Raw genomic sequence first — 16,176 nt, 5'->3', positions numbered from 1 at the left:
GGAAGGAGGTGGTGAAGGCAGGTCACTGAGACGCAGCTCTTCCTAGAGCTCCACCTCCGGGTAGTGCTCTCTGGATGCTGTGGCTACATCTGCATCCAGGGGATGGATCTCATTTCCGTTTGGCTCTTGAATCGATCGATACTGAAATCTCATTAATACACTTGTTGGCAGGAGAGAGCTGGTGGTGCAGAAAAATGGGATGGCTTAGTTTTGGTTTTCAATTTCACTACATAATCGATGCTGTTTTGACTGTTTGGAGGTGTCTCATGAAATTTTCTCACCCTAAGTGAAGGCAATGAGGAAGAGAGAGAAGGATGATTCAGAGACTACCGAGGAGGCAATCACTGGAAGAGAGAGGTTTCCGGGAAGACTGGCAGTTAGACAGGACATTTAATAGAAGTGATTTAATGAAAGCTTTTTAGTGGCACAATAGGTATGACAGAATCATGAGAGGGCGAAGGACTGAGAAGGGGATCATGAACAGCAAGTGGAGAGGTTGCTAGCAGCAAGTCCGTACCACGGTCTGGAGCTGAGAATGAGGAACCCCACTATGACAAAGCAAGAAACCCCAACACTGAAGTCCCGTTCAGTCAGTAAGGTTACAACAGCCCAGATACCGGACATTAAACATGGGCCGGCTGCTTTACTGAATTAGAGAGAGAGGTTCAAGTGGGAAAGGAGTGATTCAGAGAGATTCTCACAGAGCAGATAAAGGATCGATTTCCCAGTTGGACCAAAGGCAGATTTGAGGAGGAAAGGCACAGGAAGGCAAGTGATTAAGAGAAGAGGTTGGTGTGCTGCTGTTAAACAGAGATGATGGTACTTCCCCATTAGAATAACTCTCCTGGCTTGAGTAACTGCTTGAAAGTCTCTCTTGTTATCGCTGTATGAAACAGGGGCTCTTTGCTTCATTTCAGAGGTTGAAGATCTCTGTAGAAAATAACTGATCCCACTGGGCAGCAATTCCCTGCTATCTGACCAAGGCACTCCAGTTCATCTCACATTTCTCAGAGCTGGGGGAGCCAAGTGCACTTTTCAAGTGGAACTGAAACTGGAACCAGGAAGTCCATAGAGACCGTCACATGAAATCATGGATTAAATGATCAAGAGGTATCAGCACAGCAGGCTTAGCTGCTGGTATAACCCTGACCGCTGTTGGAAGGGTCAGCCGGACTGAAAGCTGAATATTGACTTGCATCTGCATGGGAGAACTTGTTGAGAGGGGTCCTAGCAAGTTAGGAAACTGCCACTGAATGATCCTGATGTGCCTCTCCTCCAGGAGACTGCTGCAGCATGTAGATATACTCAGGGCTAATTGAGCAGTACTTTATCCCTCAAGCTGCCTCAGGATTTCTCTAAGACTCCTCACTCAGTGGGCAGATCTAATATCTTTACTTCCTAAAATACCTTACCAATGAATAATCCCACTGCAGTCTTTGAGCTCACGTGTGGGTCAACATGCTCCATGACACGAGTGACTATGCCAGAATTTGGCTCTGTGTAAGCAAATACAATAAAATGCCAAATAAGAAATTATCAAATGAAAAAAGGAGGAGCCACTTACATGTCCCAAGTTGGTGCTTTTTCTAAGTCTTGGGCATAGAGCAGGGTGCTCTGCTCTTAGCTAGAAGCTGCCCTGTGGCTTTGAATAATAGACTTTGCTCATTTCCTTCATCTTTATGGTAAGGATAAGAACACTGTCTATGTCACAAGGTGTTGTGAAGGTTAATGGATTAATCCTGAAGGCAGGAAGCATGAAGGCACTGCAGGGGCTCCCACTGGCTTTCATATGCTCTTGATCAGACTCTTAGATCTGGAAGTTTGGTTTTGTGCTGCATATCATAAAAGGGTCCGTACAGAAAGCACAGTCTGGGTAAGGCTGAAACAGCTCAGGATGAGAAGGAGCATCCCTCAAGTATCCTGAAGTCTTTGCATAGCCTTATCTGGAACGCTTACGGATTGCTCTGTATCCAAAATCCTTGCTAAGGTAGCAGGACATATCTCTGATTTAACCTACCACAGCATTTCCCTTGCCCCTGAGACATCCAAAGACACCAAACAACTGTTTCTTACCTTGATTTTATGCTGATTCTGTACACAGGACTCATTTACACTATGAGATAGCATCAACGGCCAGAGCAGAGGCAGAAACAGCTCCTTCTATATTCTCCTTACTGGACTAATATATAATCCTGAGTTGTTGGGATGCTTTCCAAATCTCACAATTATGTAGACTTAATGCATTCACAAAGAGGCAAAAGTTTTGGAGGAGAAGATTCTAAAATTTAAAACACAGAGGTTTCAAGTATTTTCACATTAGAGGCATTTTCCTCATACACACAAGGCCACATTCACACTGCCCACCCACCTGCATTAGCACACACCCCAGCCACTTCCCTCCACTGGCAAACCTGCAGTGTGTCCATCTGAAATCATCACTGCTCTTTTGACAGTAGTCATGGCTGTATTCACAACAGGAAGATTAAACATATATAGTAGTGTCAGCATAGCAGTGTAAGCATGGCCCAGAGAATCTGAAAGAATATGTTATTAAATTGAATGATCTATGCACGTAGAAGGTTAAATAACAGTTTTATATAATTATGGAACTATTTCAAGAGCTCTCATGAGATGAGACAAGATTGCTAAAAACTGGGCAGTCTTCTAAGTCAGCGATACATAATACTTGGTTCATATGCTGCTTGTGAAAGGCCTTCCAGAAACCTTCAATCTTCATCAACAGTCAAAACGAATGTTTCTTTTGTTGTCTTGATTAAAGCTTTCCAGTTGTTTCCGCTGCGATTCTGAAAGGACCCATCTTTGCATCCCCAGCTCTGCCAAGGCAGGCAGCTTTGTCAGTGCTGCTAACAACTCGCTGAACCACGTCCCACAGTCCCGGCAGGACGATGGGCGAAGACTGACATCCAGCTCTGAGAGTTCTTTGAATACTGCTAAGCCTTGACAGAAAACGACCCACCCTTCATCAGAGATGTTGTTGTTGTAACTCAAATCCAGCTTCCGTAATCTGGCTAGATGGCCATCTTGTGTCAGTAATGCTGCAAGAAATGAAAGACACAAACACAACTAATACATCCTGGCAATCGCTTTAAAAGCTTTTTAAATAATACCATATTATTTAAGGCCTTTCAGCAGTCAAACAGCAAGATTCAATTCCTCAGCAACATAAGATCACTCGCTGTTGATCTCAAAAAGATCGTTTTATCACAGATGAAGGAGTGTGCAACATTTAAAACACAGGCAATTCAAAAGGAACAGAAGTATGCGGTTCAAATTGTATGGCAACCTGAAAAGCTTTGAGTCAGTTGGAAGGAGGTTATATCAAGTGCCAATTAAAACAGGCAGACAGGCTTTACAGGGAGGTTTAGAAAGAGGAAAGCAAAACTAGATGAGGTTGCATGATTGCAACAGCCACCTCGCACTGTGGGAGAGTAATGGGCCTAATATACCCTAAAGGGAACTGGGATCCTTAATGTATGATTGGCAAAGGAGACACCCATCAAGGGTGATGTTTGTAAAGTCAAAAATATTCAGGCTTCATCTCACCAGCCTTCAGATTACAGGGCCTTAACAGCCGTCACACAGCTATTGCCAGTCATCTCAGACACTCAAAATCCATGAGTCAGGCTCACAGAATCACAAGGATGATTATAAAATAAACAGGTTTTTAAAAGGATCCTAAAATTTATTTCTTCATTGGGTTCCTATTTTCCAGTATTTCTCAACAGCTGCTAAGAGGTGGGCTAAACTATTTCTGTTTTAATTCTCCCATAATAGTTTGACTCCAGAAACACACCTAATGGACTGAGAGCTGGTAGTGCCTGTATTACCAGCTGTCAGCACGTCCATTTCCCATAAATTACTGAACCCAAAACCAGCAACCGAACAAAATAAAACTCCTCAGAGGCAGCTTTAAATATCTGACATAAAAACCAGACGTAAACCCTACATTTTTCTAAGTGCTGTCTTTTTGTATTAATAGATAAAACTCTGCTAGAATGATTCTTTGCATTTTTATCCTTTTCAGTTTTTGTACTGTGCATGTACAGGACACAGTCTTCAGCAAAATGAAAACCCTTTTTGGGAAAAATACTGCTGTATTTTCCATCTTTTAATTTGATTTATGCAAAAACGTGCTCAGGCCATGGAACAAGTCCCTTCTGAATTGTGGTCTAAATGCCCTGGCTCCTTGACTGCTAATAAATACCATGTTATACGTACTTAGAAGTGCCAAATCTTCAGCCACCAAGTTACAGCTGCTCAGTCTTAACACTTGAATCTCTGTTGCAAGCTTTAGCGCTCCCAAAAGCAGCTTTAGGTTCCCACCAACGCACTTATTCCAAGAAAGGTCTAATATCTCCAGTCCAGGAAGGTGAAGGGCAGCCTCAGCTGAAAAGATTAAGACCAGCAACTTCTGCTTACTAAGAGAAAACAACATGGCCTCAATAGACACCTCACTGGCAATTCACCTGTAAATAGGCTCCTAACAGCCTGCCTACTTGTGCTTAGAATGACTTATTTTATCCTAATAAAAGCCAGACAAAAAATATCTCCTGTGCTCTGCAAAGAATATAAGGGCCTGCCTATAGAATCTTTAAGGACTCTGTGGAGGGGTTTCTTGTCTTTCTGTTATTGGCTTAACCTTGTCCCACTGAAGTCAATTTAATGTAACAGCTTGTTTTTAAACCATTTTATATCAATTTAAAGACAGCAATTTTTTGCTGTGAACTCACCATGCAAGGTGAAATGCTCTGTATCTTTTGACAACACTGATTTCCATGACGTCACTCTTACATAATTGCAATGATATAAATATAGTACTGTTCCTGCAGGGACCTCAGACCAGTTTCGCTTGCTACTGCTTCTGCTGAAGGCAGTCAAGTTTTACTATAGGTTTCAATGTCGCTAGTAAACAGTACAAAATATATTGTAAGTGCACAATACACAGTAACTAGCAGACCCCTCTGTACTTAGATTTCATGTGCCATATGGAACACCTATCAAAGGGACAGGGTAGCCGCTAATCCACTGAGATTTGCAATAAGTAGGCAAAAGAGGCTGAATTGACATATCCTGTGTTAGACTGGACTTTTCTTCATGGCTGTGCAATATCTTTTCCGCTACTGCAGTCATTGCCTCTGTTCCTCCATTGCCCCGTGCTTAACTCTATCCCAGAAAGTTTCTACTGAAACTTTCACCTGCAGTGAGGTGAAAAACATTCAGTGAAAACTTTACCCCACTAAACTGCAAATGCAGTATTACAACCAAAATATAATTACAGCAAAATATGAAATCATGTTTTGCTTTCTCTTCCAAAATTAGGGAGTATTCGAAAGCTCACTATCAGACAAAAGACTAAAAGGACTTCATCCAAACAGGTATAATGGGGGGAGACATACAATGGTCTTGCCTTGCAACCAGGTCCTATGAAACACTGGTTTCACTACAGGCTTTTTCACTCAGGACCTGTGGTGTAATGTAACCATGATCTCCGGAGTTCAGTCAAAGGAGAATGAAGCGCTTTGTCCCACAAGGATACAGAGAGAACAGACACACTTTAAAAAAAAAACATTCCTACCTAGTGATGAAAACGACTCTTCACCTAAACCACAATTGCTGATGGCCACAGATTTCAAATTTGGTAAAAACCTGAGCCTGCCCAGAAGAGGATCAGATGAGACTCCTACGTTTTTATTTGAGGATAAATTCAGCTCTTGAAGACTGGAGAGTAAAGGTATCACCTGGGCTATGAAAACATGAAATATTTGTTAGACAGTCACCGATCCAGAACAAATATGTAGTTGTATATTTGCCTGACATAATTTCTTTTCTTTATAAATCAATCCAAAAGTCAAGGCCAAGTTTTGACACTCAAATTTATGGTGAGTAATGTTTTACTCCATAAATAGCCTTGTCATTTTCAGTAGGAATGTTTAAGAAATTAGGTATTACATACTGTGTGGAAGGTTGTCAGAACACAGCTTCCTGTTGAAATTTTCTAGGTGAAATGAGGAATTTAACATTAAATGAGATGGGGATTATTTCCAAAGGTCCTCACTGCTAACTGAAACTCCGTTATATTAATGTGATTATTCTCTATGGGTCAAGAAATTAAAAATAAATCATGATTGCTATTACTAATAGTTAATATTTCCCAGTGCTTCAGCAGCAGCTTTTCAAATTACCTTCTTTATCATGGAAAGTAAGATGTGGGCAATATAGATTTTTTGTTGCTGTTGTTCTAAAGAGTAAAAACCAGTACCAAAAAGTTATGATAATGTACACAGAAAAACAAACTCTCTCACTGATTGAATAGGAAATGTCTTTTTCTTCCTAATAGTATTTATGAGTTGGATCAATTCAGCCTGGAGACTGTAGTCTTCAGCTTTTCTATAAGACAGAGAGCAGCAGCAATGCAAGATCTCCTAACATCACTCTCTGCTCGACCAAGGGAGTTTTAGGCAGTTACATTCACATGCACATATGCACCTTGGATCCGTGCCAATTTATACCACTAGGGAAACTGCCTCTGGATATTTCCAAAATTACTGATTATCAAAAAAAGCAGTGCTTGGTGGCAGTTCCTACATTCACATCATGAGTCTGAATCATGGTGGATTCAGGTCCTTAGTTCCACATGGGACCAGACACTATGAGATTTCCTTTGATACAGCAAAAAACCATTCCATATTGATCGAGAAAGCTATCCTGCACGCTGCATTTCCAGAACTGCCTAATAAAAATATACTGAGATCTGCTAGACTAGGTTAGGCAGAATCTCTTACGCCTTTGAGATATTTCCAGAAGTCAAAACCTACGTTCTTAATGGATTTCCTCAACATGTCCTTACACAAAACGGTCATGTCCTCTTCTGTTACACAGCACTGGTGGAGATCAAGGACTTCGAGATTTTTCAAGCCGGCCAAATGAGCTGTTGAGTCTTTAAAGCCACCGCCAATCTCTCTGTTACACGATATGTCTAATTTTCTTAGCTTGGCAAGGTGCTGTAAAGCAGTGTCTAAAATGGAAAAGGGAGCATGCTGGTCACTGGCTGCTACAATAGCACAGGTCATGGCATTTATTTACTTTAACATCAAAGTTTGCACAAGGTATTGCAGGCAAAGCTCTTAGACTAAGCTTCAGCATGTAATCACAGAAGACATACAGTAATATTGCAAAGCTTCCCCATCTATGCAACTCCATTCTTCTCTACAAGAGCAAGTGAAGGTGAGGCCATTCATCCTCTGGATCCATTCAATCCTCAGCCTTTTGCTGAAATTACTACTGGATGTGCTAATTAGTGCACTTAATTAATTGTCTTATGGATAAGACCTCCACTAGGGAGAGACACAGATAATAAGCCCATTTCATATGGCTTCACTGGACAGTCATTAAGTCACAATGGTGAATTTGGATTCCCCTCTGAGAGTAGGATTAGCTTGTTAAAAGTTAGCTAGCCTGTCTGTGCCCTTGTCTATGTTCTGTCTGGGGAGAGAGGAAGCATTTCCAGAGAGCCATTAATCTACCCTAAGATGTGTCTCAGATAAATGGGGTGGAGCGTGACTCTCCCCACTGACTTTCACATGCTTGAGCTCAGGGAAGATAAATGCAACTCCTGCTGAAAGTCTCTGTAGTCTTTTATCAGTCCTCAAAGAGCAAATAACGATTGCCCATTAATACTGCCAAACCATCAGCAAAATCCCACCTCATTGCCTTTCTTAAATGGTTTTCAGATGTACAATTTATTCAGAATGAAAGTCTTTCTGAACTTAAAGTCTAACCTAAGCCCTGGAGGCTGTCTTGCTTTAATCCACACATGTGCAAGTTTAACTCTTTCAAGCCTGGCACATTTTTCAGATCCTGAGCGATAACCTTCATGCTGCAGCCGATGTTTTTGTTGATAGAAAGATCTAATACTTCGAGGTTTGGGATCACATTTAGAAGTTCAGCTGGGGAAAAAGAGAGAAGAAAACCAGAATTAGTAATTGTCTGGAATATATACAGATGAACCCTAGAAAAATACAGCACCATGACAAACAGGAAGAAGTAGGCTGGGTTTGCCTATACGTGTGGTTTAGACTTACTAAGTTCCTGTTCTACTTAAAAAATACAGCAAAACAAAGATTGGGTAGGAATCAAGAAAATCAGTGAAAAATCTGTATGAAAATAAAGGCGAAAAAATACAAGGATAGTTAGAAAAATACAGGGGAATAAAAAGCAGGAATACAAAGAGAAAGAAAAAATTCTTATGAAAAGATATAGGACTGTATGTTGCATATGGCCATCTCCTGCAGTGGCGATGAGAGCACAGGGACTTCTCTTTAGGGAGAAAATATCTTTTAAAACACAGAATCAGATCAAAAGACCACACATGATTAAGCTGCGGCGAGAGGAAAGAGGGGAGGGGTGATCAGTGGTTGCCAACTCAGCCTAAATTCCCACCCCTCAGGCCTTCTTTTCCATCCCATGGCTAACTACACATTCAGCTGCTTAATTTTAAGCCATTGGTGTTGGAAATTCTGGCACACGACTTGCGCAGGGTCTCAAAGGATCCAGTGACCCTGGACCACTGAGGCAGCCAGACTGTGGTTTAGATCTAGCTGTTCTTCCTCTCAACCCTACCTACCTCATTAGAGAGGACAACTTTCTTCTTTGGAAGAAAGCGCATTAAATCCCAATACCATGTGGTAAATACTATTATAATGCAGAGCCTGAAATAAATCAGCTTTCAACTAATATTGAGCTCAATACAGCCATAATCTAAGTCAAACAAGTTACATTTTTGTGAAGCCAGTCTCTCAGTCCAGCTCTGTGGATACACATACCAAGGGATTCTCCATCCTTTGCTGTCAGGTTACAGTCCGTAATTTTCAGAAGTTTTATCTTGCATCCCTTCTGGAGTTTTTTTGTCAGGAGTGATAGTTTTCCACCTATATTACTGTTCCATGATAAATCCAGTTCTTCGAGTTGAGGAACAATTTCAAACGCCTCTCCTGTAACGGAAGTCTAAGATGATTCATTCTAGGTATCAATTTCAGTGCAAGACAAAAATACAGGTTTCACATATATTAAAGGGGAAGGTTAGCCACTTAATTCTCAAATTATTATATTTTGTATGGCTTGCCAGGAAAATTGGTGTATGCTATGAATTGTTGGTACTGCAGCAATGTTGTATAAATTCTCACCTTGTCTAAGGAGCAATAGAGATCACAAGTCATTGTCACAGCACACACAGATTGCTTGGCCATCATTGTAGACCTGTGCCAGGACCCAGAAAGTCTAGTCTATAGGGAAATCAATACAAGTGACAAGTCTGAATTTACTGCCCTGTATAGTTCTGCTCTATTTTATCTGACAAACTTCCAACGTCCTCTGTCCTGTGTCCACAGGTCATTTTGGAGGAGATGAAAGAAGTCCTCTCACAGCAATTTCTGAAACTTAAGAGTCTCATTTCTGACAGTAATTTCTGACTCACTTCATAAGGAATCAAGATGAGCATTGTTTTGACCCAAACTAACTTCCCCATGATTTCAAGGCAGACAGCACTGATTTTGATTACCGCCAGAAAAATTAGCCTTTTTCAGGTTTGATGCACCTGCCAACGTGAACTGTGCTAGTGCTTCTTTGTAATACTAACATCCCACTACAAAATCCAACTTCCTAACTTCCTTTGTAGATGAGGGAGGCAGATGTTTATTTGCATAAACTCATTCCCAAGAAAGATCAATTAATCAGACCATATGCAAATGCAATTTCAAAGTGTCATACACAAACTTTTGATCTGAAGTCTCATCATCAACCTAATAATTGAGAATTGTATTTTAGTAATAAACCCTTTCATGTCTGCATGTTTTCATAATTAATTCTTCACAAAAGATTTATAATAGAAAAATAATTATGTCTGTTGTTGTAAGTGAATATCCAGGTTTGAGACAAAAGGACATGTCAATGTTTATTTCTGCATTTATTTTAAATTATTACCTCAGCCTTGAATATTGAACAATGCGCTACAGTTGAGAACTGCTTTTGCCTCTGCAGCATAGCCTGTTTCTGTTTGACATGGGGACTAGCATTCCAGATACATTTTCCACCCAGAAGATAAACAAAGGACTATAACTCCAGGAATTGTTTCCTACCACCTCTCACAGTCACAGCTCTGAGCAATCACACAGAAGAGGTTGATATCATGGTTATATTTGAGGCATTGATTTCTAAAAAGAATGCACTGCGTGGCCCCATTTTCACAGACAGATGTGGACACAGCCAAACAGGCAGTATTGGCCTAAATACACATGCTATTTTCAAAATCACAGGCAAAATCAATGCAAACTGACTGTTGCTATTCCACACGTCAAGAGCATCACATTTTGACTAGAAACTCAAGTCCTATGATCAGTTTCGTGTCTGTCTCAGCAGAGGCCAAAGCCAGAAAGGGGAAGGAAACAGCACAGAAGAACCAGGCAGAATAAATCAATTGGAAATATAACCAATTAAATTCAAGAGAAAAAGTATGAGAAAAGGGTTTGAAAAAGAATGAAATAAATTTGAAAAAATCTGACAGAAAATGAAACACAGATTTTAGCCTCATCAGAAACAGACCAATTATTTGCACCGGCTTTTGTAGAGATGCATGTTTCCTCTCCAACAGACAGCATGACCCACTTCTGAGCTACCACCATATACGTAATTTTATTTCTGAACCTTTCCTGCAAAAAGCCTGGATATGAATGACATAAAATCCAGCTTTATAACTCAGACCGGTTTTTAGAACTTGCAAAATAAGCAGCAGGTTTTTAGAATTCCTAGTTGATTGAGTTTGCTTTTCTTTTAGATACATATCACAGACCCACCCCAGAGTAAACTCCAGGCCCAGAGGTAAGTGACTCAGCGTCAGAACCTGAGCGCATAACACCACCTTCAAAACCTTTAAATCTCATGCTTTGCAGAAAGCAGGGTTTCAGGCACTCCAAGCAAAGAAGTACACAGAGGAATAAGCTTCTCGCAGACTTGCAAAAACAAGTTATAAAGCTCCAAGGCAGCACTGGTTTTAAGTCTCCTCCAAAAGACCATCCATTTTTTTGTGCTGAGCACTGCATCTGTCCTGCAGCATGAAGACCTAAGCTGACCCTATTATGACTGACTCTGTTTCAGTTCTTCTGTCGACCTTTAGATATGAAAGCTAGCCAAAAAAATACTAACCTGAATTGAAAACATGCTTTCCTGCAAATAGGACTGAATTCAGTTCCCTTCTGAATGTGAAACCTTCATGCCCTGAGGAATGCACTCCGCAGAGCCACTCAAATGTATAAGATCACTCATAAACCCAAGTTCTTTCTACTGTTTCACAGCAGGAGTTCAGATTGCCCAGTGTGGAAGCAGCAGGGGTAGGATGCAGGAAGAGATGAGACGGATTTCATTAGACCCAAGCTGTCTGGAAGTAACTGTAAAGGAAAACCTGTACCTAAGGAGGTGACATCCTCAGCTGTCAGCCTACAGTTGTTAAGTCGAAGGACTTTTAACAGGTTCACGTGATGAAGATGAACAGTGAGAGCTTTCAAAGTCCCACCAACACAACCATTCCAGGACAGGCTGATCTCTTCCAGCTCTGGGAGAAATGGCAGTAAAGAAGCTGTAAAAAAGAAAAGAAAAGAAAAGAAAAAGCGTATTCTGTTTGCATGTTATCTGCACACCCTGGATGTTAATACATCTTAATACAGAGATGCTTTCTACAACCACTATAGCATTATAAAGCCATGGCAATTTGTACCTCAGTTTTCTTATCTGTAGTTTGAGTGTTAGGACATTCATCTGCTTCACAGACCTGTCTGATTTTTAAATTTTTATATATATTACGTAATTTATATAACTTAGTAATTAACATTTCTCAGGGACCTGGGACCACCAGATGAAATGTTAAATAAAGCCAGGCCTGTATAAAAGACAGGGAAGGGAAAAGAGGAGAGTGAATAATTGAATAGGCAAATAAGAATTAAAGAAATGCATGAAGTGACTAGTTGAATAAAATGTGTATTTACCCAGCTCTGTTACATCTGCTGCACTTAATGCACAATTATTTAGATCCAGATTCTTGCTGTTGGGTTTCTTTCCCAGTTTCTGCATGAACTGGTTAAATCTCTGCTCACCAGATGGTGACTCCGCTTCAGAAATGGGATGTGAAAGTCCATCTGAGTAACAAAGAAATAGGGCCCTGGTTACCTCTGCTACTAACACAATGCATAAAACCTGTCTGTGGCTGTCGGGTCAAGACTTTAGGAAATTAATGAAATCTGTCAGTAAACTGGGCTCTATTTTTCATCACTGTGGACCAATAACCTGAGTGATAAGATCGCTACAGATCAGATCACTACAAAGCTCCTGGTGCACAGCGAGAAAAGAATCTCCTGTTGCACATCTCCACGCTACCTTGTGCCAGTGACTTTGGATGTTTGCACCACCAGTTTAAGGACATGAAATTTGTGCAAAACTCTGAACTGCAGCTATTGTGGACGTACAAGTCATATAACCACCTCTGTGTGCCTGTACCGTAGCCACACTGCTGCAATACAGTCTGTACTTGATCAGTTAGCACCGAGTGGCCCTGCAATTGTGTGGTGAACCTGCTTCCTTCATGACAGCCCGTGTTCATTTTCATACATTGTCTGTGTAAGGCAGTTCCTGCTTTTCTTGGCTTTGCAAAGCAACCCCCACTTACCTTCTTCTTCCATGCAGTTTGTACAGCAAGGAAAATTGCATTTACATTCATTGCTAAACCCTTTAATAAATCAGTAACTTCATCTAATGCCTATAGCTGGAAAAAAAGCAGCCAAAAATTACACAAAATAGCAATCCCACTCTCAGTACCTATCCCCTCACTGTTTTCCCAAACCTCCCCGAAACTCTTGGGACAAAGGACGGGGTCTAAGGCTCACCTTCCAGCTCCTTTTTAAAAATAGCCTGATTTTCTCTGGTGTGGATGTAAAGAGTATTCTTGTGTCCGCAAAATAACATACATGATGAATTTCCATTCCCTTCCCCTTCCCCTCCCCCTCACCAGTGTCAAGTGGTAGGAAACATCTGCTCTTGTTGTCTTCAGATTGCTTTAGCAGCAGGGCGGACAGAGACCGATCTTAAATACAACAAAGCCAAGCTACTGCTCAAAGCTGGGCTTTGAAACCAAATAAGCTCTGCAACTAATGAGCTGACTCCAGCACTGACCTCTCACATTGGAGATCAAGGGAGAGGTCACCCAAAAGCTTTATCCCTCCTCAGCAACATGGATCTCACTCCTTGCTTGGCACCTATCAAATGAGAGGGCACATCCTTGATAATGTTCCAATCAGAAGCAAATCCTGGCTAAAGGATAAACCGTGGGCAGCAAAATACAGCATTTTGGCTAGCAAGAAAAGCAACTGATTTTCTATGAAATTAAAATATATACCCATGCACATGTATTTCACTATTGTACCAGCATTACCTTCTACAGAGAGGTCTTGCTTCTCACTCTGATCATCAGCCCCAGCGTTGTTTACTTCTGTTTCTTCAATTTCCTTTCTGTCCTTGCCTTCAGATTTCCCAAAGTCAAAGCCCCTGAAGAATTTTTTGATGGCTGAAGTCTGCTCTTTTCTTTTTCCAGGAGAGGACCTCTTCCCTTGGAACTGTTTTATAGCAAAGGCAAACGGGGAACTCTTCGGGATGTCATCTTCATGCTTATCCTGGCAGCTCTGAATGTCATCTTTCAGAGGATCAGCAGATGTAGAAGGAATTAGTTTCATTAATGTTTACTCTTGCTTACCCTCTTTCATAATGGCAGATGCACTGAGAATTTCCTACTATTCTCTCCACGCTTCTATCAGAAAAGCACTGTTTAGTGGACCAGACTCTGAACTCATTTCTCCTCTTTCAAAAGGAACTGGTAGCGCTCAGTATGTGCACAGCAGACTCAGTGGCCCCAGTTCTCAATGGTACAAGTATCACCCTCTGCTGCCTTGTTAATGCAGACTGCTCCTAAGGCCACCTCACCTGCCCACCGAGCGCTGCAGGGCTAACCTGCTGCTTCCCCTGTCACTTAATCCCCAGGTTCAGTTCAGAGTCTTGTGGCCACATTAAAAAAGCAAGGCTGAGATGTCCCCGTTCTGAGGGGAAACCAGGTTAAGTTTAGCACCAAAGTGATTCTTCATGCCAAAGACCAGTCCGGCAGTCAGGAGGGTGAGAGGAGGAGGGGTGCAAGAGGGAGTACAAGGACATCCTTGCCTGAACAATGTCACAGGCTCCCAAGTTCAGGGTGGAACACGCAAACGAAACCCCATTAACCTTAGAGCAAAGCTGAAGTGATATAGTGCAGAAAACAACCAGATATCGTAGCTAGGAACACTGGGAGTGTGCCAATGCTGGAAGAAAACAAGCCCCCCAGATAGCTTGTTTGGAACAGTTCAGTTCTATAGTGACCTCAGTTTCAGTGGCTAATTCACAGGTAAATTAAAGATTGACTTCATAATCATTTATACACATTCTTTCCTTATTGCTGTTTATACTACACAAGCTATAGCATCATCCGGTGATTCTACAGCTGCTTCGTTTTTTCTCTAAACATTCATTTAATGCTCTTTTTTTAATTTTAATTCCAGCATTCTCCCGCACACACATGCTTTTAACCGTGCAATCAGTCATAAAAACTAAGCAGACATTCATTGACTTTTGCTTTGTGAGGACTATGTGGAAAAGGTATGGATCAAGCACTACTGTGTGCCATTGACTGCAGGGGGAACAACCTGAGCTCAGACCTCGATCCCGTAATGCACCAGAGCTCATGAACGGGTTTCTGTGCTCACACGGATTCCCCCTTCCCCAGTACAGACCCACACACAGAACTCATTCCACAACTCTCCATCATCCATAGCGCACATGAACTCCATCATTTTAATAATCATCTGTGATATATAATGTCGCTGGCATCAATTTTCCAAAAAAGAGAAACACGTGAGGAAGCATCAGTAATCGTATGAATTTCACAGATAGTTTTTATGCTATTACAGCAAGAGTCAGGTCAGGGGGGAAATGTCAAAATAAAGCAAATGTAGTTTTTATATACACATACTTTTCTTTGTGTGTGTGTGTTTATATATATAAATGTGGATATATATACTGGTGTATCTATATACATGTATGTAAGTTTTCTTATTCTGTTGGATGTTATCTGCCATGAGACAAGTGTTCAAGGGCAGAGCACTCACAGTAACAAAAAGCTGATGCATTGTTTAGTCTTGCTCTTAATAGCCTGTCACAGCTGTCTTTCTTATGAGTAAAGTACAAAAATTATACAAAACAACGTACACAGCTGTACATGCACGTTCACTGAGCTGAAAAGCAATGCTGGTTACCCTGGCTGTGTTTTCATGCTGTAGAATGGTATTATTTTCAACAGACAAAGAAACATACCTGTCTCTTCCATTGCTACACTTGAGGATCTGTTTCACCTTGTACAGCACTTTCAGGGCTTGCAGGAGAAGCGAGCCATGACTTGCAACCAAAATCTCGCTTCTTTCCCTAACAGGACTTTCCACGTACTTTGCTTTCAAGAGTTGCTGTCTTCATCGGTTTGATAGCAGCAGCTCTGCACAACTGGTTTGTGGGCTCTTTCCTGACGCCCCTGTTCCTCCGCGCTGTCTCCCGATGTCAGCCTGCTGTCCCTGGTCTCTTTTTTCGGGGGGGGGGGGGTTGAGAAGTCCATTTAAATGCTCTGATCATGTCCCAGCTTAGCTCACTCAGAAGGCAGAAATCAGGAAGTGGCGGCACAGTTCGATACTGCACGCTAACCACTGCATGTCCCTGAAACAGCTGTTGTTCCAAGCGGCTGAGTCACCTTACAGATCAGGTTACAAAACTACCTGAAGAAAAGCTCTTTGTTTTCCCACCCCTTTTGTCCATACTCGTCAGAAATACTGCTGGAGGCTGAGCAAAGCCCTGCTGTCAGCAGGATGTTGCATAGTTCAGTAAGAAAAAGGAATACAGAGGAGTAGCGCGCTCCTGTTCATTTTAGGGCAATGGGAGATAGGAGAGGAGAGGTCCTACTGCATCATCGTACAATCTGCTTGTAGGCAACAGCACGATACAACATTACGATGCAATCATTTGATACATCAAGCTTCACTATACCTTTTT

The 16,176-nt window shown here is 41.5% G+C and overlaps 1 protein-coding gene across 2 annotated transcripts; it reads right to left on the bottom strand.

Moving 5' to 3' along the window:
• Positions 1-2,575: 2,575 nt before the first annotated feature.
• Positions 2,576-15,863, bottom strand: LRRC31 (leucine rich repeat containing 31). Of its 2 annotated transcripts, XM_009475702.2 has the most exons (10): positions 15,454-15,863; positions 13,493-13,750; positions 12,054-12,203; positions 11,480-11,647; positions 8,844-9,011; positions 7,800-7,967; positions 6,869-7,036; positions 5,597-5,764; positions 4,240-4,407; positions 2,576-3,056 (listed from the first exon to the last, which is right to left on the bottom strand). In XM_009475702.2, the coding sequence occupies exons 1-10, from the start codon at positions 15,464-15,466 to the stop codon at positions 2,737-2,739; spliced, it is 1,749 nt and encodes a 582-aa protein (XP_009473977.1). In that variant the 5' UTR covers positions 15,467-15,863; the 3' UTR covers positions 2,576-2,736. The 2 variants fall into 2 exon arrangements, with proteins under 2 accessions (XP_009473977.1, XP_087595679.1); XM_087739553.1 differs by lacking the exons at positions 13,493-13,750; positions 15,454-15,863 and adding an exon at positions 13,234-13,309.
• Between the last annotated feature and the right edge of the window lie 313 nt (positions 15,864-16,176).

The sequence above is a fragment of the Nipponia nippon genome, unplaced genomic scaffold (assembly GCF_047370975.1).
Source record: "Nipponia nippon isolate SJK-2023a ecotype South Korea unplaced genomic scaffold, ASM4737097v1 scaffold_7, whole genome shotgun sequence".
Taxonomy (NCBI): domain Eukaryota; kingdom Metazoa; phylum Chordata; class Aves; order Pelecaniformes; family Threskiornithidae; genus Nipponia; species Nipponia nippon.
Note: the sequence above shows the minus strand (reverse complement) of the source record. Positions and strands in the feature narration are given on the sequence as shown.

What these genes read in the sequence shown, in the direction of transcription:
- LRRC31 (XM_009475702.2), bottom strand. An exon ending in TGAGGATGTCACCTCCTTAG is followed by an intron (nt 9,012 to 11,479) that starts GTACAGGTTTTC and finishes CTTCCGTTACAG; the next exon opens with GAGAGGCGTTTGAAATTGTT. An exon ending in TGAAGATTTGGCACTTCTAA is followed by an intron (nt 3,057 to 4,239) that starts GTACGTATAACA and finishes CATTTCTTGCAG; the next exon opens with CATTACTGACACAAGATGGC.